This window comes from Drosophila innubila, chromosome X (genome assembly GCF_004354385.1).
Source record: "Drosophila innubila isolate TH190305 chromosome X, UK_Dinn_1.0, whole genome shotgun sequence".
Classification (NCBI taxonomy): Eukaryota; Metazoa; Arthropoda; class Insecta; order Diptera; family Drosophilidae; genus Drosophila; species Drosophila innubila.
In genome coordinates this window covers 24,806,022-24,832,650 of record NC_047626.1, presented here as the reverse complement: position 1 = coordinate 24,832,650, position 26,629 = coordinate 24,806,022, and the positions used below count along the sequence as shown (strand labels likewise).

At 37.8% G+C, this 26,629-nt stretch overlaps 1 protein-coding gene across 1 annotated transcript; it reads left to right on the top strand.

Moving 5' to 3' along the window:
• The first annotated feature begins 1,198 nt into the window (after positions 1–1,198).
• LOC117793309 (frizzled-3) lies at positions 1,199–23,330 on the top strand. The gene is made up of 2 exons (XM_034633596.1): positions 1,199–1,830; positions 21,518–23,330. Exons 1-2 carry the CDS (start codon positions 1,594–1,596, stop codon positions 23,171–23,173), a joined length of 1,893 nt encoding a protein of 630 aa, XP_034489487.1. The 5' UTR covers positions 1,199–1,593; the 3' UTR covers positions 23,174–23,330.
• Positions 23,331–26,629: the final 3,299 nt, after the last annotated feature.

The following is a 26,629-nucleotide window of genomic DNA, read 5'->3' as shown; positions in this document are numbered from 1 at the left end:
ACTGTTAGATGCAATGTTAGCATTATGTTTTGTCTTAATTATTGATATTAACATAATACTGCACTGTAATTTTAAACAAAGATATATCGAGCTTTATTTGCATAAATAGCGTAAGCGCCAAAAATCAAATTATACAGGATAGTTTTTTTTTTTGAATTATTATGTGTCTTGTTTCATGTGCCGTCTGTCGCTTACGTTATAATTGAAAGGAGAATTTCTCAGTAAATATATAAAATTAAAATTTAATATTTTTGGTGCAGATGCGGTTGGTAGTTATGAACACATTTGCATAAAAAAAAAATTTCGGAAAAATGGCGCTTACGTTATTTATGCAAATAGGGCTCGATATGTACGTTCACAATGCAGCACACGCTTACAGCTCATCTATGCTCTCTGCGATCTCTCCTTTCCGTTTGCATACTCCCAGCCTGTGCCAGTGCTGCGCGAAAATACAGGGTTAAAATAGCTAATTTGGTCAGAAAAGTAATCTGAAGCTAGAAATTGCGACAATCGAAAGAATCTTTTCGAATCTTTGTCGAATAAATTTAAAAAACAAACTAGCTCGAAAGGCGATAGTCCAGATCCCGACCATAGAATACCAGTTATTTATTGCAATATATATAAAAGCAGCTTATAGAAATTACTATCTAATAAAAACTACTGCATACTTTTGGGTTGGATATTAATGCCGTTCTACTTGTCCGATCTTGCTGCGATAATAGATAGATAACGTAAATAACCATATTATCTTAAGCCGAATTATCTTAAAAACTGTATTCGACCAAGACTTTAAAAAGATCTAGGGGTCAGTTAAGCTTATATCTCCAGCATTTCTCAATTTTAAAATCTCTTCCTTAAATTTTGGTGCATACGCAACATTTTCCCAATTTACATAATAAATTTGACCGTAACGCAATATTATTGCTTCAATATTTTCAGTAATTAGTAATTTTATTATTTTCATAGACACATTATAGCTATTCTCATGTTTAAATACTTTCAATATAGTTACAAAACAGCTATGACTCGCTGTAAAATAGCTGTTATGACAACAGAATGGGGCTGTTCTTCGTTTAACAGATTCTGTTAAGTGTCGCTCTGCGCTACGCTGCTCTCTCTTACTCTCTCTCGCTGCTGAGCGCTCTTGCTCTGCAACAGCGCAGAGTTAAAGTTCGTTCGTGCAGTTTGTTCAGTCCATGAAAATACTTCGTTGAATGTGGACGTGTTGCAGTCGCAGTTGAAAGATCAAAGATTTTAACGAAAGCATTAAACAAGCGACAATTTATTTCGTAAATATTTAGTAATAATAAAAGTCGCGTGTGCTGTGCATGAGTTTTGTTTGAGTATTTATTACAATTACAATTTTTTTCACGTGCTCTTTTTGTGTGCAGTGAAAACACTACGAAAAAAATATAAATATAAATAAATAATAAATAAAAAATAACATTTCGCGAGTGAGAACATTAAGAATGAGAATGAGGCTAATCTGACCCTGACCCTGATCCCCGATATTGACACCGATCCTGATCTTGATCCTGGTCCATTGTGCCTTAACCAGTGACAACGAACTTTTAGTGCGTTACATTGTTCGAGATGCATGCAACAGTTGCAGTTGCAAGTCGCGTGCTGCTGCTGCTCGCCAGCCTTGTGCTGCAGTGCAACGATAGAGCCGAAGCGGCCAACAGCGTTGGCAGTAGTGGCAGCGTTGCCAACTCAAATGGATTACAATGCCAACGGATTGCAGTATCCGCCTGCCAGGGACTTGGCTACAATATGACCGCATTGCCCAATCTAGCCGGTCACACCAATCAGCTGGAGGCTGAGCTGCAGGTAAGAGAAGAACCATTCACACCTGTCTGTCTGTCTCCAAAAACTAAACAAAACCAAAAACCGATTGCCGCGTGACGATAAGCGCGACTTTTGTGTGGCCATAAAAACAATTCTCGACGCTTACGTGCGAAAACCAAAATTGTTAAAAAGTCACAAGCCATTGCGAAAGCCAACCGACTGAGACGGAGACTAAGACGGAGACGGAGATGTTGACGGATCTGTAACTGTGGATATGGACATGGCTGAAACTGAAGCCTAAACCTGAAGCTTAAACTCAAACACAAACTCAAACTGAAGTTGAAGTTTGAAGTTGTGTCAGTGTCAGTTGCTCTGACGTTGACGATAACTGGCGGCAGCTCATCAAAGCGCCTCCACTTTTTAGTTGTTGTCGTTTTTTATATTTTTAAATTTTTGTAGCTTTTCATTTTTTCTTTTTCACACTTTTGTTTTTTTTTTTGTTTTGCGATGTACATGAGATAAGGCAACAATGAATTGAATTTGAAATGCGCCAACAAATGAAGCTGGTCAAAAGTCATCTTCTTTTCTGCTCCCTCCGCTGACCATGCTAATTGGAGTGTCATCAGCTAATGAGAACATATTTGGCATAGATTTAGGGCAAATCACAGGTAGATACAGGTACAAATATGTTATAGATTTCCGTTTATAATAAAAAAAACGATGTACTTTACACGATGAAATTACGAATTGTAACTATATAAAACACAAAATTTATTCTCTCAACAAATCATGTTCGTTAAAACTTCATTTAGTCGTTAATATTAATATTTCGTAAGTAGATGAGAAATTAGTTTCAATCGAGGGTTGCACGAAGAAGTGACTATAAGAACTACAACTTTATTTACAATCCTCTTTTAAATACTATTCCTATTGTCTGCTCTGAGAATGCTTATTGCAATTCTTGTAGTAAAGAATTGATTACTTTAAGATCTCTTTAACTTTTAATGTAAATTAAATTTGAGGCTAACACGACGAATATACTAACATACATTTAGACTTTTGTTATCTCATGTTTAATGGATCATGTTTTAAATATCCAACTAAAATATATTTTGATATAAATGTTCACCTAGACTTTGAGGAAATGGGTCTTATTGTCTTTGTTTAATTACTTTAAAATACTTTTCCATAAAATTAAGGTTGCAATTAATAATATCTCTCAGGTAAAATTTAAATGGATTAAAAAGATCAACGTTTGCGCAAATAAAATTATTTAGATTTCTAATATTAATAGACCTGACCTAACAGAACTGACCTTTTGGGTTTAAATTGTAAAATGAATCTAAGGGAAATGACACCTGTCATGATAAACTGATAGACTATATTAATCAACCTGCTGTGAGTTCCCTAAAATTAATCCTAAAGGACTTTGCGGCTCCTGAATACTGTCAGTTCTAGTCGTCTTCCCGCTGTGTTGCTGCTGATCTTGTTGTTGTTCTTTTTCTTCTTCTCTCCTGTACGCATATCTAGACAAGAATGCAAACAAGTCAAGATACACACACACACACAAACACACACATATAGAGAGCAGAGAGTTATCAGTCAAAAGACTTTGGAGAAGCGACAGCCGCAAACATTTAATTGCTTTTCAATGTAAAACTCTGCCCGCTATCAGTAAAACTGCGACGTCAACGCTGACAGCGCTGTCGGCGTCGCTGCCGCCTTTGCATGTTCCAGATAAAATGATAAATAAAAGGAGGCAGTAGAAAACTACAAAGAAAAAAGGCGAACAGCGGAAGAAAACAATAACAGACATTTTTAACTGTAACTAAAAAAAAAATAAGAGAATTTTTTATATTTTGGCCGCGAGTGCATTTGAGGTCAGCAGCTAGAGACTAGAGGCAGCGTCATTCTTGGCCATAATTTACCATGAAAACAGTCGGCAGACGATAGACGAAAGAACGAAATGTGCGTGCCTAACGAAGAAGAAGAAGAAGAAGTAGTAGAAACAGTAAGAGATGATGTCGGATAATGGTGATGGTAATGGGCAGAACGTTTAGTGTAAATCTAGGCGGCATCAGAGAAGAAAGAAAAGGCAAAAAAACGATGGAATTGGAGAGAAAGAAAAAAGAATGGAAATGGAAATGAAAGAAGTGAGAAATGTGTGTGACGCGTAGACAAACGTTACGTTGCCAGGGGTCGCCGGTCATGGTCGGAGCCTTTTCTTTGGCCCAAAGTCCATTAACACCTTTTCTTTTTTTTTTTTTTTTGCCGACTTTGGTACGGTTTCGGGTCTCTTTTGAGCATATCTTGCATTTCATGGTGTGTCCCCCTTGCCACTGCCACTGCCCCCGTGCCGCTTGCCTCTCGCCTCTTGCCGATTTGGGCAATGGCCAATGGTCAATGATGCTGCAACCTTAAGTGCAGCCGTCGACTGAGCCGAGATCTGCTGAACTGAGACGCGATGAGAGGTGGGGGCATTCGGCAGGGGCCATTTGCAGCTGCGAGATTTCGAGTTCGAGTACCAAAAAAAGAAGAAAAAGAAACGCATAAAACCGTGCACTATGCTTCTAAGCGATGCTCGTTGCATTCAACTTTATCTACTCTTTTTCCGTATACCCTATAGAAATAAAATGACATAGCATCTTTGAGTAAACTGATAAAAAAAAATGCAAAATTAAGTTTTTTGTTTCAAAACTACAAAATAATAAAAAACAAATAAATAAAATTAAGTTGAATAGTTTTGGTTTTAAAAAGCGTTGTTGAGTAACTATCGTACTTTGTATTTGTGTATGCCTTCAGTTTCTTTATCGAGTAGTATGACTGTAGTATATAATTATGATATAATATATTTATTATATAATTTTATTGATCTAACTTAAGGTAAATAAAAATAGATATGTATGCATTCTCAAAATCTAAAAATTAAAAATTAACTCTGAAATTCAGTCTGCACTTTTTCTACGAATTTCCCAGGAATCGAGGCAGAAGCAAAAAACTGATACTGTTACGTAGTGGATCTTCTTAAAACAAAATGAATTATGAAGTTAGTCTAGGGTATTTATAAGTTGAGCTATTCACTTGGTATCAGATCATACTTACCTGTGCTCTGTTGTTCTTGGTGTAGTTATTGTTGCTTTTTGGGGGCGTCTGGATCGCGATGCCTCCTACTTTGCTCTCTTCTTATCGCTTGGAGGAGGCTGCGCCTGGCGCTGCAGTAAATGTTCATTCTTCTACCCTAAATGGATGTATGTCTTTGTCTTTGTCTCGGTGTGAGTCTCTGTCTGTGTGTGCATACGCGTGTGTGTGCGTGTGTGTTGTTTAGACGAAAGTCGAACATGTTTCAAGTGGGCAATAAAAACGAAAGCAGCAAACGAATAAAATTAAATCGGAAGCACGTAAAACAGATCAAAGAGTTTCAAAATGAACACGATTGAAACAACCGCAGCAACAACAACATCAAAAGGCCAACTAAAAGCCACAACAACAAAAGCAACAACAATCATCATCAAAAGCTTTGTAGCCTCTGCAGCAAATGCATTTCCATATGCAAACCAATTTCAAATCTTGTTTTCCGATCTCCCAAGGCTAGAGATCGGACACGAAGAGGAAGCGAATGAAATAGAGGGACAGAGAGAGATGTGAAGAGAGTGGGACAGTGTATAGTTATACAATAAATGTTTTATTCTAATTGATTCTTGTCTTCTTTGATTCCATTTCCCACCCAAGGGGTTAAATTTTCCGAATTTATAAGATTATCATAAGAATCCATTAATTTTGAGTATAAAGTTGAATAAAAGATGATAACAACACTTTGCTAACAGTTTTCCTCCTTTGGGTGTGATATTTTTAAATATTTCACATCACTACAACTGCTTTGGATAAAGTTTCCGTCATACTTAGAATTAACAGATGTAAACCCTCTGAAAATGAAAGTAATTTAATTGTTTACTTCCACTCATCCCCCGGTTCCCCCTCAGCCAAACAGTACGCCCTTCATTACCACTTGGGGCATGGAATACTTCAGCAAGTGTCCAACTTTTTCAATTCAATTTCCAGCGTTTTCATTGATGTTTATCTATGAGAGGGTAACGTCAACGGGTACACCACGGTGTGAAGGGGCGAGCGAAGGGGGGATTGAGGAGAAGCGACATTGCATTGCAGTGCACATTGAATTAATTTGCTTGTAATTGTCCGTTGACGAGCACTTTGTCGGCACTTGGTCGTAACGCCCACTGTGCAAACACCGTGATAGAGGGAGATAGATGGAGATAGATGGAGGGAGAGAGACGAGAGGGCAGCAAAAAGACTGATAGAGACTGCTGAGAGGAGTGGGGCTTTCAGTCTCGAACTGAGCATGCTTTAACTGAAAGTTGCTTTATTTAATGTTTGATGTGACTTGTTTATGCCCTATCCGTGTCCCTGTCCTTACTTCAGTCCCTCTGCCTCTTGCCCTTCCCCTTCCCCGTCCCCGTCCCCATCGTCTTTCTTGTCCCCTGTCACTTTCTGTGCTGTTTCTGCTAGATTTTATTTGTCTATTATCATTTCACGTGGCGACGAGAAAAACCTCCCAGTCCGCGGCAAAGGGGTGGGGCAGGGTGTAGGGGACAGGCGGGTGTACTTGCCGTTAGCTTCCCTCGTTGTCATGTTTGTCATATCACCTCCGATAAAGAAATAGAGAAAAAACAACATACACAAGTATTTGTAGTGAAATGCGGCCCATTCGACATGCCTACTAGAGATGGGAAAATTGTCGTGTTTTGTCGCACAACAGAATTGGAATCCCTTGTTATGGTGGTTATGCCTAGAAGTTTTCATATTAACCTGAAATAAAATTATAAAGCGCAAAGTATAAAAAAAAATATGACATTTATATACAGGTGTGTTCTACAATTTTATATCAGCAATTGTTGGTGTCCCGTAAAAAAGAAAACATTGCTTTCAATTTTGAAACATTTGACAAAATTAAATATTTATTAAATTGATCTAAAATATCTTTGAAATTGATTTAAGATACAAAACAAATTGTTCGAAAAGATTAAATTTAAGAAGCACCACCGAACGGTTGTTTGCAAAAACATTTCTATCGCAAATCTCTAGAGATTTCTGGAACACACCTGATATTCATTTTTTTTACAAATCGAAGCTTGCTTAAAAAAATATATTTTCGATTCTAGTTGGAGTGATAAATAATTTTAGAGGTTTCCTGATGTCTTTAATCGCAACTCTTTTAAGATAATAAGAAAGTCCATTAACTTATCAACATAAATATATCGAAAGTATCGTGTGACATTGATAAAAAGAACACAGCCGAATCGTTGCCATCTTTAATACGATAGTTTGACGTCGCCGTCACACTCGTGGTTCGGTTTGGAGTCGACGTCGGATTTGTGCGTTAAATATGACAGATGAGTGCTCAAACAAAGAAGAGCCCCTACTTCCCGCTCACCCCCCCCTTTACTGTTCAGTCCCCTCGTCGTTCAAAGCCGTTGCGCTTTTTAGCGTTTATGTAAAGTAATTGTAAATATTTGAGCTGCGTTTTGGGCATTGTTTAGACAACGTATTAGCCACTGACGCAGCCAAGATCTGTAAGCCAAATTGTCCCCCTCTTTCTTTCTTCGCTCTTCCTCTTGAATTCCCTGCCGTGGTTTCCCCTCATGATCCACACGCACACACACAAACACATCACAAAAGGCCGCCAAAGTTTGCACCATAAAGACGACGACGACGATGGTGACAATAAAATTGTTTGATTTTGAAAATCAGAACCCATTAAGCAGATTGCTCGAAGAGCGATGAAGCGAAGGAGGGAAAAAATTTGATAAACAAAAAAATAAAACAACAACAAGTCAAGTCGGAGAACTTGTGGTCCCCTCCAGAGCCCCTTTTTGTGTACCTCTTAAAGAGTGTGCTCCATAAATGTTTATGGCAACCGAGCCTGTCTCTTATCGTTCCAAAGAACCAAACCCAAGCCTGTATATCAAATATATATTGTTCGTATAAAGTAATATTGCTGAGCTATATTCTATAGCTCTTATTTTAGGTACTTGTACATATATTTATATCTAACCACGATTTGATTAAAACGAAATAAACGCAAATAGATAATTTTCAACGTTTTACAATATTTGATTTGAGCGTCGCCCCAAAAAGTAGACGCAATCCACAGATTATGGAATCGCACTTCATATCGAACCATAACCCATAAGCAAACCCAAACCCAGTCAACAATTCTATTGTCTGATTAAAACGATCGACAGACATCAAAGTCCACAAAGAATAAATATTGGGCAAATGGGAAAGATATAAATTAACATTATTATTGCAACAAATGAAAATGCAGTATGATTGTTATTTATTTTAATCTAATTAGTCATAATACTAAGGAAAATTTTTATGAAACCGAACCATTTTAGAATATTAAACACAATAATTTTTATTTAAAATATTGAATAAGCAATACAAAAATTCGTAGTTATGAATTTTCGTCTAAAAAATGCGTTTTAAGGAAAAAAAAACAATTTAAGAATCTTACTTTAAAAAACATATATTTTTGTATTTTTAATCTTATTTTTTTAAGTTGTCTTATTTTAAAAATAAAATACCGTATTGAAGATTCGGTTGAAGATTCCGTATCGGATTCATTTTTAATGTAATTTCATTACGATATATTTATCGAAAGTGTTTGAACGAAGCTCAGAAATATTTTCACTATTTTGTTTATAAACTTTGATAAAAACTAAATGTGTTGGCATTGTTTCAGTTTCATATGAGTTTTCATATGTAGAAGACAAAAAGATATACATAAAACAAAAAATTACATATAGTTTTTCAGCTGTTGCTTTTTTTTGTTGGTTGGCAAAGAAAAAGTCATCCAGAGTTAATCCGTGTCGGCGATTTGATAACAGCTTGCTTATCAGACAGCGCCAAGTGTCCGTTGTTGTTGTTTTCTATTTAGCAGAAGCTACCAGGTTCCGTGCATACATGTATGTACAGACATAGATATGCGTGTGTATGTATAGTTGTAGTTTTATAGTAATTATGTGAGCAACGTTCGTAGCAACAAAATGTACAAAATAAAAGCCAAGTCAAAAAGAATGTCAGGGCGGCATTTGAGCTGACTTAGTAAGATAATGTCAAATGTTTGAGTGCTGCCGACCAACGACAATAACAACAACAGCAATAAGAGCTACAACAATGAAAGAGACAACAACAACACTAACAAGGGCTATGGCATAATGCATTACTTACATATAGACAAATGACTTTGAAGTCTGGCGCAGGCAGTCCAAATGCCACTATGTGTGTGTGTGTGCGTTTATATATATATACAATGTTTAACTATGGATCGTTTGTCATTCAATGGGCCGGCATAACTCTGAACAGCGACGGGATATAATGATGAAGCACAGGCCAACGTTGACGAAAAGATTTGACAAAAGGTTGTTCTGGTCCAAGATTGCCAATGTCGGAGCGTATCCCAATGTCAGGTCCCAGTTCCAGTTCCCTGTGCAGGCAACAACAATTAGTTGACTCTTTTCCTCTCTCTCCCTGTCTCTTCTTCTTTCCGGGCTACGACCCAAGGCAGAAAGCACGCAAAAAATGCAGCAACGTTTTTCAAATGCCGCGTGAGTGAAAAAGCTTGGCTGGAATGTGGAGAGTAACGATGCCGCAATGCAGTGAGCTAAAAAAAAAAGCGAGGCAATCCTTAACTGAATGATCGACTAGCAGTTACTCTATGTAGATCTTGTTGTAGCCAAGGAGTAAAATAAAATCCTTGACGATAATTATTCCATATGACAGTCGTTAAATATAAAAGAAAAATACTCGACTAGAACATAACATGTAAAGTAGTTTTTATAACCTATGGCATTTGCAAGCTCTTAGGTATTCAAGTTTTGACCAGCAGATACTCTGTAAAATAATTTAGTTAAATGTTAGTTTTAATGACAGAAAACTTTTACAGTTTTTAAGCATATAGTCAAAATTTGACACTTTAGGCATGATTGCCTAGCAGATACCCTGTATCTGATATTGTCAGGCACACTTACATATACATTCGATAAGATGAAATATATACATACATACATACATATGTATTTCGTTGGCTTACAGGGCAAAAAACGAAATGAATCAGAAAAACAACAACAATGCAGACTGGGACAACAACAAAGTATAACAACAACAAAAACGAGAGCAACAACAACAACAAGAAAAGCAAGAGCCGCTTCAGCAGGTTTGTGTCTTAAGTCTTTTGTTTTGCGGCAGCAGGATGCTGAATGCTGAATGCCGAAAGCCAAGCGAAGATGATATTGTGTGTGAAGAGGTGTGTGTGTAGAGGTGTGTGTGTGTATATAAGTGTTTACTGGTGTGTATGTGTGTGTATATGTTGTTGCTGTTGTTGTTATTGCGCGTAATTACATGGCAATTAAGTTAATTGAACTGCGCGCCTGCGCTCGCGTGAATTGCTTTGGCAAAAGATAAACCCAGTCGCAACGCCCGCCAAATGTGGAGAAGAGGCAAAAGGTGGAGGAGGAAGATAAGAGGGACAAACGAAACAGCTGCAACTCTTCTCTCTCCCTCTGTACCTCTCTACTTTTGACATAATTTCATGTAAGCTGCTAATCCTTTGCTGGCAACCTGACAAAATTGTCAGCAATGCGAACAGACTAAGCGGACAGACACAATTTCGGTTGCAGTTGCAGTTGCAAGTCGATACACAAGTGCCACAAGTGCGCTGCCACGCAAGGGATGCCAGAACTGAACTAAAGTGAACTGAAAATTGAATACATTAAGTGCATAAAGAGCCCGCGACCATCGTCCATACAATGGATGCTTCAATTGCAACTGTAGCATGCGCTAAGCGCAATTGCTTTCATGTCTTTCCAATGCAACTGTGGCTCCAACTTCAGTTTCAGCTTCAGCTTCAGCTCCAGCTCCAGCTGTGGTTGCTTTCAGCTGTCCGGATGTCTGGCAACCGCTTGGCAGATTTCTGCCAAAGATTAGCCGTTGCTGTCGCTGACTGTTTGTCTAACTGAGAGAGAGCCAAAGCCGAGCGGAGTCTGTTTTGCAATTGTAGCTCAAGTTGTAGCTGGTGCGGTCACAGCATCAGTTCATTTGATTAGAAACGATTTTTCAACTACTTGTGATAATTTATATCTAAATTAAATTTTTATATTTTATTTATTGATCATACTTTGAATACTGTGCCAATTTGTAGACCTATGTATTTCAGTACATTTTACAAGACTGAAAATAATTAAAAGGTGTTTATTTCAATAAATACTGTACCCATTATTAAACTACCAATGATCAACTGCAATGCTTAACATCTAACATATTTCATTGCGTTTTCCAACACTCATTAGCTTTTGGTTATTTGAGCTAGTTTCTAACTAAAAATATTATTTTTCCAATTATTTAGCGATCAGAAATAAAATTTACAGCGGTAACAACCAACTTAAGCTTATTAATTGACATTATAAAATATAAAGAAATAAATTTCCTTTTTAATTAGAAAAGGGATTTTACAACACTGCCAATCATTTAAGGGCACAAATGTTTAAAAAGAGCCAATTTCACTAAAAAAAGAGACAACTTCATGAAAACTAAGTCATTTTTATAAATAAGCCAAATTATTTGCATAAAATTTTTTAAAAACTTTTATTTGAAAAACTTTATTTAATAAAAAATATTTAAGTTGCGAGTATTTTTGAGAAAGTAACAGAATACCTTCTATTTAGTCCAAAGTGTTCATTATAATAAATTTTTATTGTTGCGAGCAAAAAAATTTAGTGTTAAATTACATACAACCAAGAAACTCTTCTTGAAATTCAAAAAGAGCCAATTCTAATAAACAGTGCCATTGCGCCAACAGGAAAATAAAGAGCCAGTTTTTGTTGAAAAATGCCAAGTGTAGCAACCGTGTTTAAGAGCAAGATGAATTTTTGCAACTAAAATTTATCACAAAATGTATTGCAAAATAATTAGTTGTTCTAAACATGCATTTAGAATGAAGTGCTTCTAATCCGCTGGCCAGTGACTGTAGTGGCATGCAGAGGATGGTGCTGACTTGCAGCTAGCGCTTCCTGCAGTAGCTGCAACGTCTCTTACCATCTGCCAACTGCTTGCCACATGCGGCTTTGGCTTTGTTGCATTCCACCGATGGCCGATCGCTGTTCGGTTTTTGCCTTTGGGTTTTTGCCTTTGAATGACAATCGTCGCCAGTCAAAATGTCAATTAATTGTGAGAAGAGATTCATATGTCAGACGTGTAGAGCTGAGAGTCGTCGACAGCCTCACGAGTTGCAACTGCCACAGCAATTGCAACTGCAACTCGTCGACGTATCTATAGCTGCAGTTGTATTCGTATCTGTATCTTTATCTCTGCATCTTTACTCGTTGCTTAGTCTGAGCTTATCGGCTCAGGCTCTAATTAGAAATACAAAAAAGGCTGCGGCAGATTGATCAGTTTATGGATACGCTATGATCTCATTGGCAGCTTTTGTTTTCTCTTGAGAAGACGACAACGGCGGCGGCATCGATTTATCATCGCATCGTTGTTGCCCGTTTGCCGATTGCCGCAGCATCTTAATTATGCAAATTATCACAGCGCTTAGCAAACCACCCAAAAAACAAAAAAAGCAAACTGAAAATAAACAGAAAAAGAAGCAAAGTCAAATTTAAAAAAAAAAAACCTTTGTTGCAGCTGACCAACTGAGAGATACTCTGCATTCAAGCCCTTAGATACGTTTATGCATACAGTGATAAAGAAAGTCCCAAATTAAATTCTAAAAATTCTTGAAAATAAAGAAATTATCTTGTTAGTTATACCAAATTTATTTCGTTTAAATTATCTTATTAAAAACAGAATACTGGATACTGAATTTTTAAATATCTTTAAAGTTTGTTAGACGATGGATTTAATCGGACATTTGTTTCATATAAATCCTACATATTCGCTTTTTCTGTTTATGGGAGACAGTTGGCAATATTAAGTCGCCTGTTAACATTCTCTTTGGGATCTGCTACGGCTTCTTCTGCCTGTTATTGATATACCCTCGTCACAGGGTATAATAAATAAATAAATGACGGCGTCGCTTTTTGACCTGTTGCCCGAAAACAGTTTCAGCTGTGCCGGGCATTCATACTCGTCTACGTATTCATATTCGGTATTCGGTATTCGCATTCGCAGCTGGAGCTAATTGCAAGCGCTTTCAAAGCAAATTAAATCAATTGGCGCACTTCAAAGCCGCCGACGCGACGTTGGCCCCAAAGCGGCACCCAAAGCACTGACTACAAACCCCTGACTTTTGCCGCTGCCCCTCCTGCCAAGTGCCTGACTGCTATCAAATGCTTTTGGACGTTGCCGAGCGGCCAACTAAATCAAATAAAGCGCAAATCAAATAATGCACTGCCAACAGCAACAACCACAACAACTGTGAGACTAACAGCAACAACAGCAATAAAAAAATAAATAAAAAAAAACAACAACGATACTGACAGCTAAGATAAAACGCTGCCGTCCTTCTCATCGTGAACATCGTGAGCGACGCTTTTGTCGGCTGACCAAACTTGACTTTGACTCGACTCAGCCAAGATTTAGTATCTGAACTAAGCTCACTTACTCTCTCTCTCTCTCTATCTATCTCTCTCTCCCTCTCTCTGTTTGTGTGTGTAACTTTATAGCTTGCGGTACTTTTTCACAAAGCATTTTCCAACACTTGTCACTCTGTCAGGTACCGGGCGCAACTTTAAGATGCATCTGACAGATACTAAAACAAATAAAAACACTTGAACAGAAAATAATGAAAGATACTCCGCACACGCAGCCAACAGATCCATTCATAGTTTGAATAGTCTGAATAGCATCGCCTGTCATGACTTATTCTCTTCCTCCCTGTCCTTCTTTCTATCCGTCTTCTTTCTCTTCTTTGGAGTCTTTTGAATGGTGTGTTTAAATCGCAGCTGGAAATCCGAGTGCTGAAAGCTCTTGAGTGTCAAATTAGTTTTAGATCAGGCGGCATTTTGATTATTATCTTTCTGATTGACTTAATTGAGTTTCATATCTACATATCAAATAAGTGCAAAAGGGACTATCTAACCTATGTATATAAATTATAAAAATATAAAAATGTATGCTAATTATACTTTTATTCCTTTTCCATAGTTTTAAATGGGTTTTAAATGAAAAAAGATGCATCCAATACTTTTTCACCTTGATAGTTTATATTTTTGAAAATTGCTCTCTTTATATAAATTTAATTTTTTTATTTATGTAAAGCTGACTAAAACCAGTCGACGAAACCGAAATCTAAAAAGAAAATAATTAAATAATGTAAAGTAATAATTAGATTAAATAACATATGTAAAAATCCGTTTAATAATGGAGTTTATTTATTTTTATTTATTACCTCTTTTACCTCTTACCTCTATAAATTTAAAATAATGACTGAAAATATAACAAAGTTAAATACAGTTACGATAAGTTACTGTACGTCTGGGGAACTCAAAAATGTATAAATACAAACTATAGCTCCTTAGTTCTTAGGTCAATTAATTAGTCAGTCAGTCCTAAAGTGAATACCCGCTATTTCCTCTTTTATTTGCACCACTTTCCATTAGCCATTTGTATAGACAAATTCCAGGTCTTTATGAATGCATTTTATAAGCTCAATCGGTTGAGTTGAAAGCAAGTCTGCAGACATTTTTGCTTATGGTTGAGGCATGAAGTGAACATAATTTTGGAGTCTTATGTATTTCGCAGAGATGGCTGGGACAACTGCCACATGTTGCAGGTTCTCATTAGAGTGCATAAAGTAATCTCATAACAAATTGCATGGACAAGGCCCAGGGCTAGTTTCTCGCACAAACGAAGCACCAAAAGCCAGTTACCAGCTTACAGACAAGAACCAGAAAAGTCAGAGAAGAAGCTGAAGAAGGAGAGCATAGAGAAGAGGTAGGAGAAACAGTGGCAGAGTATATTTGGGAAGAAGGGGAATCTGTAGGGGAGTGTAGTTCCAGTTGCCTGGCGCTTATGCCTATAATTTGTATACGCTGCATAAGAGATAGAGAGAAACAGAGAAAGAGAGAGAGAGAGAGAGAGAGAGATGCTTTTGGGGCAGGTAGAAATAATCGAGGCAGGCCGTGTTGCAGTCGGAACGAAGGCGACGACGAAGCGTAGAAAAATTATAAATTAATCCATTACTTAAGAGCAGATTATGCAGATGTCTGAGCGCATTAAATGTCGCCGGCGAGCGGCGAGTATCGTGGTTTGTGGCATTAAGCGTTAATGAATGAACATGCCGCCAACTGGGGCAGGGGCGAGTCATCGCGACTTGTAGATACATTTGTATCTGCGTCTATGTCTGTGTCTATGTCTGTGTGTTGCTCATGTAATGCCTTTCGAATATTCAAAGTCAAAGTGCCGCAACAACGGCAACAACAACAACAACAACACCAGCAACAACATGTGGCAACATTAATGCGCCTTTTGCTTTGCTTTCATTTCATTTCATTTCATTTTATTTCATTTCGTTTTAGTTTTTATTTGATTTCGTTGCGGCCAAAAAAATCATTAATCAAAATCGAAAAATCATTAAGTTTGAGGTGTCAACCGTGTTGTTGTTGTTCAAGTTGTTGTTGTTGTTGTTGTAGCTGTTCTCTGGCTTGTAATTGAATTGTGAACACGATCGGGCAACATGGCAACTCAGCGACAAGCCAAAAACATTATCAAGCTAAAAAAAATTAAATGTATTCGTTTTTTTTTTTTTTGGTTTTGCTCGAGACGTCAAAATAAAATGTGTGAAACAGGCTGAAGGAATCGCCCCAAGGAAAACAATAAAAATAAAAACACAACTCAAGAAATAAACCAAAAACTTCAAATCCAAAACCGAAACCGAAACGAAACTTGAAAGAAAACGCGATTGAGACAATGCGTTGCGGAGCTGCGGACTTGCCTAGAGACGTTCACAAAAATGAGGCAAAAGCAAAAATAAAAAACAAAACAAAAAAAAAAAAAACACTACATTTTGCTGAAACAAATTAAGCATATCTTTTTCATTTTACACAGACTCTAACACACCGCGATGACACAAAAGTTAATTTCATGATCGATTTTTTAAAATCACACCAAAATTTAAAGCTTTTTTTCATGAGCTTTGTACGGACGACAAAAGTTTCGTATTCGGTTTGAATATACTTTTTAAGGGAACTTGAAACTTAAGAGCTGCAGAATCAAAGGGAAATGTTAATTCTGTTTAATTCTAGAGATTAATAATTTAGTATATGCTTTTATGCTTTTTTTTTAAGTTTATATATAACAAACTATCTATTGATGCTCCTGGAATAAATATACAACATTTTAAAGATGGGATCTATTAAGTTTTTTTTTTTTTATTTTGCATTCTATGTGATTAATGTATTAATTTTAAAACTGTAAATAAAATCGTGTTAATGTGTTTAAATAATTTATGTGAGATTTTTTGAGCTCATTTGTGTATAAATTAATCAATGTTGAGTTATTTACGCATTTTATTCCAAAATAGCTTGTCCTTATCATTTACAAAATGAGATTTAAATTTACTATAAAAACATGAACCTTTAAAATCGACTTTGCAAATCGATTTTTGTTTAAATCACCATAGTTTTGACAATTTTCCAACATTTTATGAATTTGCCTTGCTCTAAGTTTGCTTGTAGGCAAAACGAATTTGTTGTTTGTTGTCGGGTGGACGTCGGAGTCGCGACGCGTCGGTGCGGCATAGCGAATTACGGCCTCTTTTTTTTTTTTAGCCGCAACTGCGTGGCCAAAAAATGCTCGAAGCGTTGCAGATTGCATTCGACGCGGAGACGCGAAACGACGTGAAATGAGAATGCGATTCGAACTCGAAGTCAAACTCAAACTATGGCTGGCGGCAGAGACTGTGTCTGTGGCAACTTGACTGTGGCATACATACATACATACATACATACATAGTTATAGCCAAGTTGCCCTTTTGCATTTGCAGCTAAGCAAAAGCACAAAGCGGCATTAATAACACATTTTAGACACTCTTGACCAAGCGTGTTTGCTTGTGCCCCAAAACATAGCACAGAACAGCTTTCAACTTTGTCTGTTTCTTCTTCTTCCCCTCTTTCACACTCTGTCGCTCTTTCTATCTCTTGCTTTGCACATGCAGTTGGGCTGTCTATTAGACTGATTGGCTTTCAGTTTTTTTTTTAACCTGGCTTATGACTATGATGATGATTATGATGACGAGGCCCTGACACTTGTTGCCATTGTTGTAGCTCTCGCTGCAGCATCATTAAATTATTATTGCCTTGGGCTATCTTTCATGTACTACTCCATAGACACACTAAGACAAGAGAGAGAATACTATTCGAAATGGGGAGAGAAAGGGAAAGACACTTGGGTTGTTTCGATCGCAGTGTGCAGGCGGCTCCGTCAAAGGCAACGCAAAGCGAATCACTTAAAGCATGCTCAACTATGGAATACCCTGTTAAAAGTTAATAGCTGCAAAAGATTAAATGATTGGCCATATGCATACATAATTTCATTAAATACGACTACTTAGATATTGTTCATTATTGATCTACATATATTAAATATATTTTTACATAGCTTTCAAAAGTATTGCTTAATTCATTTTGAAATTTGTATATTGTGTAGATAAGAAATTAAACAATCAGTATGTTATATTTCATAAAATTAGAGCCTGTCATTGCATTGGAATCATTACTCGAAAACTATATAAACTCTCGTGCTTACTTTTCTAGATGGGTATACCTTAACAAAGTAAGACTTGCTATATGCTGTTGACTCATATGAGAAATGAGAAACAAGGGGTTAAGGGTAAAGTGTATACAAATTGAAAATTGCGTGTCTAATGCGCCGTTCGAGATGGCCGACGGCGTTTTGTGGCTCTTCTGTGTGGCTTTTGACTGCCCTAATGTGCCTTAATTATACGTACAACAACACTAAGAACAACAACAACTATCAGACGGTTACTGTTAGTCAACAACAACAAAGCCACTGGATACAAGAAATACACTGAACTCAAGCTCAAACTTGATCTGCAAGCTGGAATTGGAGTCGAAGTGGAAGTGGAAGTCGATCTCGATGTTGAAGTTGGAATTGGAGTTGAAGTTGGAGTTGAAGTTGGAGTTGGGATCTGGGACCTGAGACCAGGGACCGCATGTCAACCCATCAAATGCATGTCAAAGTGCCGCTCTGGGAGTCACAATGCGAACCGCAGTTCGAATCTTTTCTCGACTTGGCTTTTGGCTCTTTCCTGAGAAAACGTCTCACTAATTTGATGCAGGGGCTGCTCCTTTGCTGCTCTTCTCTTCTCTTCTCTTATTTATTTTTTTTTTTATTGTAGTTTTAGTTGCTTAAACCCTTTTGCGCCGTCTAGTCAAAAAAAAAAATATATATATATACATGAAAGGCAAAAAACAACAAAAATTCCGCAAACTCATAAATGTTTATACCTCATTCAAGACTCCAAGGTTCGTCATAGTCATCATTTGACGGACATGTGTGGGGACGACCGTTTGCCTTTATTATAATGTATCATTTTTTTGTATACTTCTCTCTGTCATTTCTTAGTCATTTTTCTTTGTGCAAACACTGCGGAAAATGCATTTAGTTGCCATTTGAAGCAATTAGATTGTATTGCGCGTGTAATTAGCTCGATAATTGCACTCGACACTTGCGCCTGGGAATGCGATCTGAGAAATACGAGCAATGCGTTATCGACTTCCAACTCTGGCAGTCTTCTCATGTGTGAAATCTGTCGCCGATTTTAACGGCATTAACGAGCTGAAATCAAACTGAAGTTGATCAAATCGACGAGACAATTTAATTATGTCAGTTACAGACTCCACATAACATGCTCTGTTAGATAACATATGCTTAACAGCTGCATCCAATTTTAGTAACAGCTTAATTTAATTTATATAATTTTTTAGACTACCAATAATAGTTAATAATAGTTATATTTTTCTAATGGTTTTCCATTTTAAAAAAGTTTAAGAAACAGTAACGTTTTGAAAAATTTATTTGAAAATTATAACTTTCTTGTTATGTTTGTACTTTTGAAAAAACTAAGCTGAAATAGAAATATAAATTGAAATAAATTTTTAAATTGCGCAAAAAGAATCTAAAAAAAAAAAAAAAAAATAGAAAAATGAACATTAACTTTGCAGTTGAGAAAAAATGTAACTCAAAGCGATCTAAGTTTGTCTTAATTTTCAAACCATTTGAAAATAAGTGTTGCCATTTCCAGCAGTTCAACATACTACTTAACACGTACAGAGCAAAATTTCTTAGATGCTAGGGTATTTAATGCGTCGGCATCCTCAAGGTACAGAGATACGAAATCAAAGTGTGAGCACATGATGTGTGCGTTACGAGTATGAATTGTTGTTGCAGTTGCCAATTTCGATAGTGTAAACAATTAGCAATAATTGTTGTTAATTGTTGTAGTTGTTGTTGTTGTTTTTGTTTTTGTTGCTGTTAGTATTGACCAGTCTGTCGGCAAAAGAACAAAGCGAGAGATAAACTCAGAAAGCGCCGACTACGTTTGACTACATTTTTATTGCATTTTTATTAGATAAAATTATAGACATCAATGCGAACGAGCAACAACAACTAGCAACAACAATAACAATAACAATTAACAAAGCTGGCAAGTCAGGTGCTAGGTGTGAATGGGAACGCTCTGTCAATTTGATTGTTTAAACTTTAAAACAGTTGTGTGAATGTGTTTGAGCTTTTTTATTGTGTTAGTTTTGTTTTTTCGCTTTTTCCGTTTTTCCAGTCAGCGATTTGTTTTTGTTCCATTTTTCGTTTCTGTTTGCACACAAAATATTTGCCGTGTTTTTGCCTCGTTTTTCTTCAATTTGTGTAGTTCTGCTTATCGAACAGCGCATTTCGATCTAATTATTTGTCGGTATTCTTTCATCTTTGCCCCTCCCCTCCATTCCCCATTTGCATTCCTGGCAGACCGAACACTCTAATAGATAGAATACACAACTGTTAATTGATAAAAGGCAAAATCAGCGATTCCTCCCAACGATATCATGTCCGTACCCGTATCTCTGTAGATAAACCAAAGCCCAACCCAAGTCCAACTTGACTTCAGGTATTGACAAGTTCAGGGCAAACATTTAAAAAATTTGCATTGCTCATCGATCGAAAATAAAAAAGAATAAAAAGACTGTTCTTGCAATCTTCTAGATAGAGATACATTTTGGCAAGAGAGTGAGATTAAGAGATAGACATAGTGCTGTCTTAATTGCCACTTATTGGAAATGAAGATAAACTCACATTATTGCAAATGTGAAATTCCGTATACCCTGTGCCAACTGATCAACGGGTATGCTGTGGGTATGACTGTGTATATAACAGACAAACAGACATCAACAGTTACGATAATTTTAATAGCCATAAAACTATGTACCCACTTAGAGTTTCTTTTGTCAATATTTAAAATTCAAAATTATAATATGTTGAGAAAATCAACTTATTTTTCGGCTTTTAATATTTTCTACTTTTATTATAATAAGTTCTGAGCACAATAAAGGGTAAAATAGTAATGAGATAAATGACCTTTTATAAAAGTTGATTTTCGACCAATTGTTCCTATGGGAGCTTATGATATATGGAACCGATTTCAACCAAATCTGGTCAGAATGTACAAAACCAACATAAATGCATATTCTATCAGTTTGGTTAGGATGTCTTAAAAAACAAAAAACTTTTTTATACTAAAACTGGATTTTCTACCGATCGGTCCTATGACAGCTATATGATATAGTGGACCGATTTAAACGAACATCGGTCAGGATAGACAAAGCCAAGTTAAATGCATATTCTATAAGTTTGGTTGAGATATCTCAAAAAACAAAAAACTTTTTCATACAAAGACCTTATTTTCGATGTATCGTTCCTATCGCAGCTAAATGATATAGGGGTCCGATTTGAACCAAATTTGGTCTGGATGTATAATACCAGCCCAGGTGCATATTCTATTAGTTTAGTTCTGATATCTCAACAAATAAAAAATTTTTCATACTAAAACTTTATTTTCGATGTATCGTTTCTATGGCAGCTATATGATATAGTGGTCCGATCCAAAAATAAAAACAAACTTGATTTGCCCATGGTATCCAGGAACCTACATACTAAGTTTGAAGTCTCAAGCTCTTGTGGTCTCTAAAATCGACGCGTTCAAACAGACAGAAGCACAGACGGACAAACAGACAGACAGACAGACAGACAGACAGACAGACAGACAGACAGACAGACAGACAGACGAACAGACAGACAGACGGACATGGCTCAATCGACTCGGCTGTTGATCCTGATCAAGAATATATATACTTTAGGAGGTCTGCGACGCCCCCTTCTGAATGTTACATACATTCGGCCAAACACATTATACCATTTTTTGCCCACTTTCAACGGGCTCAGGGTATAAAAAAATGTAGTTAGATTTACTAAAAAATTCGAAATTTCTTTACATTATTATTAGAAAATTTAAATGCAATTGAGAATAAAAACATTATATATTTTTAAGTTGTATATTAAAAATTTAGAATATTTATTACCCTCTGAGATCTCTCTCTCGCTCTATCTCTTTTTCTCTCTCCCTCGCATTCTGCGTGTCTTTTTGCATTATAAAGTATACTAACCTAATTAATACCCTATCTTCTGTCTCTTGCAGATTGCCAAGCTGGTGCCGCTGATCGAATCCGGCTGCTCGAAGCGAGCACGTTTCCTACTCTGCTCGGCGCTGTTTCCGCTCTGCAGTCCGGATGTGCCACGACCGGTGACCGCCTGCAAGTCGCTCTGCGAGACCGTGAAGGGGGAATGTGAGGCGAATGCGACGCCGGAGCTGATGCAGCTATGGCCGCAGTTTCTCAGCTGCGATTCGTTGCCACAGCCGGAGAATCACGAACTCTGCATGCAAATACCGCAGGAGACGGCGGCCAGCGAGGGAGCACAGACGGCAGCCGAGGGAGCAGCGACATCCACAGGAGCTGCAGCTGGAGCTGGAGCAGGAGGAGGGGCAGGGGCAGGTGGAGGAGTAGGAGCAGCAAGTGTTGCCGCAGAGCCACCACAGCAGCAGCAAATGTATTGGTCCTGGATGGCCTGGAAGATGTCCTCGCAGCTGGGCAAATCGCAGGCGAGCCATAGTCAGCCACGTGTTGATGGCATCATCCACTGTCCGCAGAACTTCAGTGGCAATCCGCTGAACGGCGAGGAGTGTCTGCCCCAATGTCAACGCGACGCGTTCCACACGACGCAACAGAAGAAACTAACGGAGAGTCTCATCCTGGGACTGTCCGCCGTCTGTTTTGTCCTCACGCTCTTCGCACTTGTCACTTTCTGGGCGGAGCCCACGCGATTTGGTTACCCGGAGCGACCGGTGCTCTTCCTCTGCCTGTGCTACAATCTGTTTAGTGTCTGTTACCTGGAACGCATCGTGTTCCATCAGTCACGTAGCCTGGCCCTGTTGCAGGAACCGGGACGTGGAGGAGGACGCACGCCATGTGCCTTGACGCCGCCCTGTTTGGCCTCGTATATCAGCACCTCGTATCTGAGTCTGTGCGCCGCCAGCTGGTGGTTAATCTTCGCCCTCTGCTTCTATCTGTCCTCGCACAAGAAGTGGTCAAGCGAGGCGCTGGAGAAGCGCTCCGGATTGTTCCATGTCCTGGCCTGGGTGCCGCCATTGGCGCCTCCCATTGCCGCCCTGCTCCTGGAGCGTGTGCGTCCCAGTGAGCTGACGGGCATGTGCACGGCACCGGGATTTGTCGAGCTGCCGGCATTGGCATTGCTCCTGCTGGGGCTCTATTTCACGTTGCGTGCCTCACGATCGCTGCACAGCTTGCAACAGCAGCTGCAACCGACGGTGGCACATCAACGATTCGCCCAGATTCGCAAGCGTTTCGTCATCTTCTCGCTGCTGTTCTTTGTGCCCACGGCAGCTGGTGTTGTTGCCGCACTCTGTGAACGCTTCGTAGATGCCGTGCCCAGTTGCAGCACGCCGGAGGATTGCCCGCAGCCGGATCAGCTGAGTGCCTGGCCAGCATTGGTGCGCATCTTCTTTCAACTCGTCGGCGGCACCTTGACCGGCATGTGGGTTTGGTCCCGCAAAACCTGCGAAAGCTATCGCAGTCGCCTCGTCGCCGGCTCGCCAACGTCATCCCTGATGACGCAACACAAGTCAGCAGCCGCATCACTGCCCAAGAAGCATCTCTATGCCAGTGGCAAGTCCATGCTTGTCCCTGCACCATCGGCATCCTCGCAGGCGCCTCTTTATGCCGGCATCAGTTTCCACAATGTGCCCGTCTATAACCCCAATCAGTCCAGGGTATAGATCGATCCAGCATATCGTGTATTCATACATATCCATATATTATGTGTGGCCTTTTTATGCTTTAAGCTTGGATCTAAAATAATAGCTCCCTAAGTAGGACCCTAAATGAAATGTGTTAATAGCTTTAAATACAATTTTAAGTAATTTTTTAAGTACACCTACAATGTATATAGTTTTTTTTATTATTATTATTTCTATTTTTATAATTATTATTATTATTAGTATTAATTGAATTGAAAACAAAATAAATTGTGTTAAATTATAAATACTCATGATCGTTTTTTTCTTTGCTGAACTTGGGACAGCAATAAGTTTCAGAAAAATGTCAAATCTTTGATAAAGAATCTTTAGTAGAGAATATGGAAATGCATTATATAGGCTGATAATATTTTCAGTTTTATCAGACAATCTGAAGTAATAATGAACATATAGGGAATATCCGTTCGAAAATTTCCGAGTTATTAAAATGTCATTTTAGTTATGTTTTTCATAATTAATAAATTATGAAATAAAATATTCAAAATATAATTCATTCAGTTTTATAACATTGAAAAAATACCGTAATTTTCTTTAAAAAATTTATAATTTTATTAAATCTTCAAAATTATTTTGGTTATTTGAAATCATTGCTTGCATAGTTTTAGGAATACCAACTTTTGGATTGCATTTAGAGATTTGTATAGCACACATAAATATTTTTATGCGCAATATAGCTTCGTAGTCAAATTAGTCTTCGTGGACATTTCGAAACATTATATAAGTTGAAAATATTACGGAGACTAGCCTTCTTGCTCAACCAGCATACATGATCCTTAAAATAGAGTGGGTCATTTTAATTTTTTGCGACAAAACGGTTGTCAAAATCGTATATTAAATAAAATGTAAGTAGGTTTTTTTATTTTGTTCTCATATTATAGGTTAATTTTGTAATATTGATGTTGACTTACAGCCATTTGATCCGCATATACAAAGTGTAAATTTTACATTATATCACGAATAAATATTTAAAAAAGATCGTGCAAAATCAGGAATCTTGGCCTTCAATTTTTAAAACAGTTTTTATTCTAGGTAGTTACCGTCTAGCTAAGTTCTTCTACTCATTTGAAAATGTATCTACTTGCTTATCAAGCAAGATCTAAATAATAGTTTCAGTGTTATAATGAGAGCATAACATTAATTCACTTGAAGACATACTTAAAGATATCTGCTGTATGTGTAATTAGAATCTCCCAGCAGTTCGGGAAAGGAACTTGAACTTGAAATTGTCTGCACTTGAGGCAGAGATTGGCAAAAAAGAGTTAATTGTTGCTACTGTTTTTTGTTTTGCTTTTATTTGTCGAGGGGAGTTGGGCAATTAGAAAAATGCTTAATGATAGCTCTTAAGTTGATTACAACAATTTTGTTGTCGCCTGGCATCTGGACGAGGTTCAAGTTGTCGCCGATTTGTTTTTATTGCAGCTGATGTTGAGCCACCCTGTGAGTGTCACACACACCAAGCACACAACACAACACCGGCAGCAGAAGCAGCAACAACAACAACACCAACTGCAACTGCAACAACAGTGCGCAATTAATTTGATTGAAGCTGCCACACGGCGTGCCTTTGCAACGTTTCTATCTTACAAATTGCCACGCTGCCGGTGCAGGCAGCAACAACAACAACAACAAGAGCCGCCACTGTGCAGCAAGCGTGCAATTAACTCTTGTGCGCCAAGATCAAAGCGATTAAAGCCGCTGCCTCAAATAAAACTGAACTGAGCCCCGGGGCTGTGGCCCGAGCCCCTTTGGCAAAAAAGAACCCAGACGCCGACCAGATACCACCAGAGACCAGAGAAAGAGTCTGAAGAAAGAGAGAGACTCTGAAGACTACAGAAAACCGAAACTGAAACCCAGTAAACTCAAAGCCAAGCCAAACATTGAAGCTTTATCGTCATCATCATTCTGTCTGGTTGTTGTTTTTACTTGCTGCTTGGCTAAACAACAACAGAACGTGCCCAAAAGCCAAACACACTGCAAATAGACAATGGCAAAAGGGGGCGAGATACATTCATACATACATGCACACATTTGTATGCAGTTGCCCGTTGCTGTGGCCAAAATGATTGTTGGCCATTTACAAGTGTTAAATGTGCATAAAACTTGGCCAACAACGTACGTATCTATGCTCAGAGTCAATTTATTTATTCTTTTTTTTTTACAATAAATACACACCATTTGGCTAGCGGGGGCGATCGAACATTTGAGACAAATGACTGCCCGATGCGTCCTAGTTAACAAATAACTCTTTCTGCTTACCAAAGCCGCTTATAACAGTTTTAAGCCTAGTAATACGAATGCATGGAAATGAGTTTTGTTCAACAACCAGTTACACATACTGCCTGAGCCTTGTTTTTAATGTGCTAGGTAGAATTGTTGGTCAGGAAGGGTCATGAAACTTTTAACAAGCGATAGAAATACACAATTCGTGACTAATCTTATGGTAAGGCTCCCGACAAGGCTATAAAATGCTTGTTCTAAAATCTGTTAATGTACTTAAAGTTAATTCGACACCCAACTTGACAGTATGCATAAGATTATGTAAGTTAAGCTGGGCACACATTATCCGCGATTTTTAAATGAATTTGTTTTATTTTATTTTTGTTTCTATTATTTCGACTCTTGCCAACAACTAAAAAAAGTCTAGTTATAATTTCAATTTCAATTTCATTAAAGCTTATAAATTATCCGTGGGCTAAATAAATCATACGCGCATCCCGAATGTATGTAATACTTTTATTACCCCACAGTGCATTGAACAGTGAATATGCCTGCACCGCTTAAAAGTATGCAACACTTTTTTGAAGAGCCAGCATTGCATGCATAGCCAAATAAATTCAACATGCAATCCACAACGCTGCTGTGCACTGCACTGAAACTAATTTACTACTCAGGCCACAAGTATACAATGCATTTTATAATTCACAGTTCAGCTAGTAAAATGAGTTCCACAATTAAACTACGTTTTTGACGGCTTCCACAAATGCGAGGTGTTACAAAAAATTATACGCAAAGCCCACAAGTATGCAACACTTTTACAAACTTTCACATTTAAGCTACTAAAAATGTGTTGCGTATTCAGCCCACAAGTATGCTATCTTTAGTTTCGATATATTTATTCGGAAAAAAGAATGAATCACTATTTTAGTTACGATTCAAAAACTCGGCTTAGTTTGAAACGTAATTTTATTTAGTCTCGTGTAACTTACAAATTGTTCGATAGTGATAGCTTAATCTTGTCTTACTCGGACAATCGATACGTGTGTTATCGATAGCACGACAGTCGTAAGCTTGCGATGCTTAAGCAGCTGTTTTAAGTTGGCCAAGAGACTCAAGACCGGTTTTATTCATTTCAATGGCCTGTTGTTGTGATTATGGGAGAATGAAAGAATGCCACAAGAGAAAGCATTCTGGCTGCTT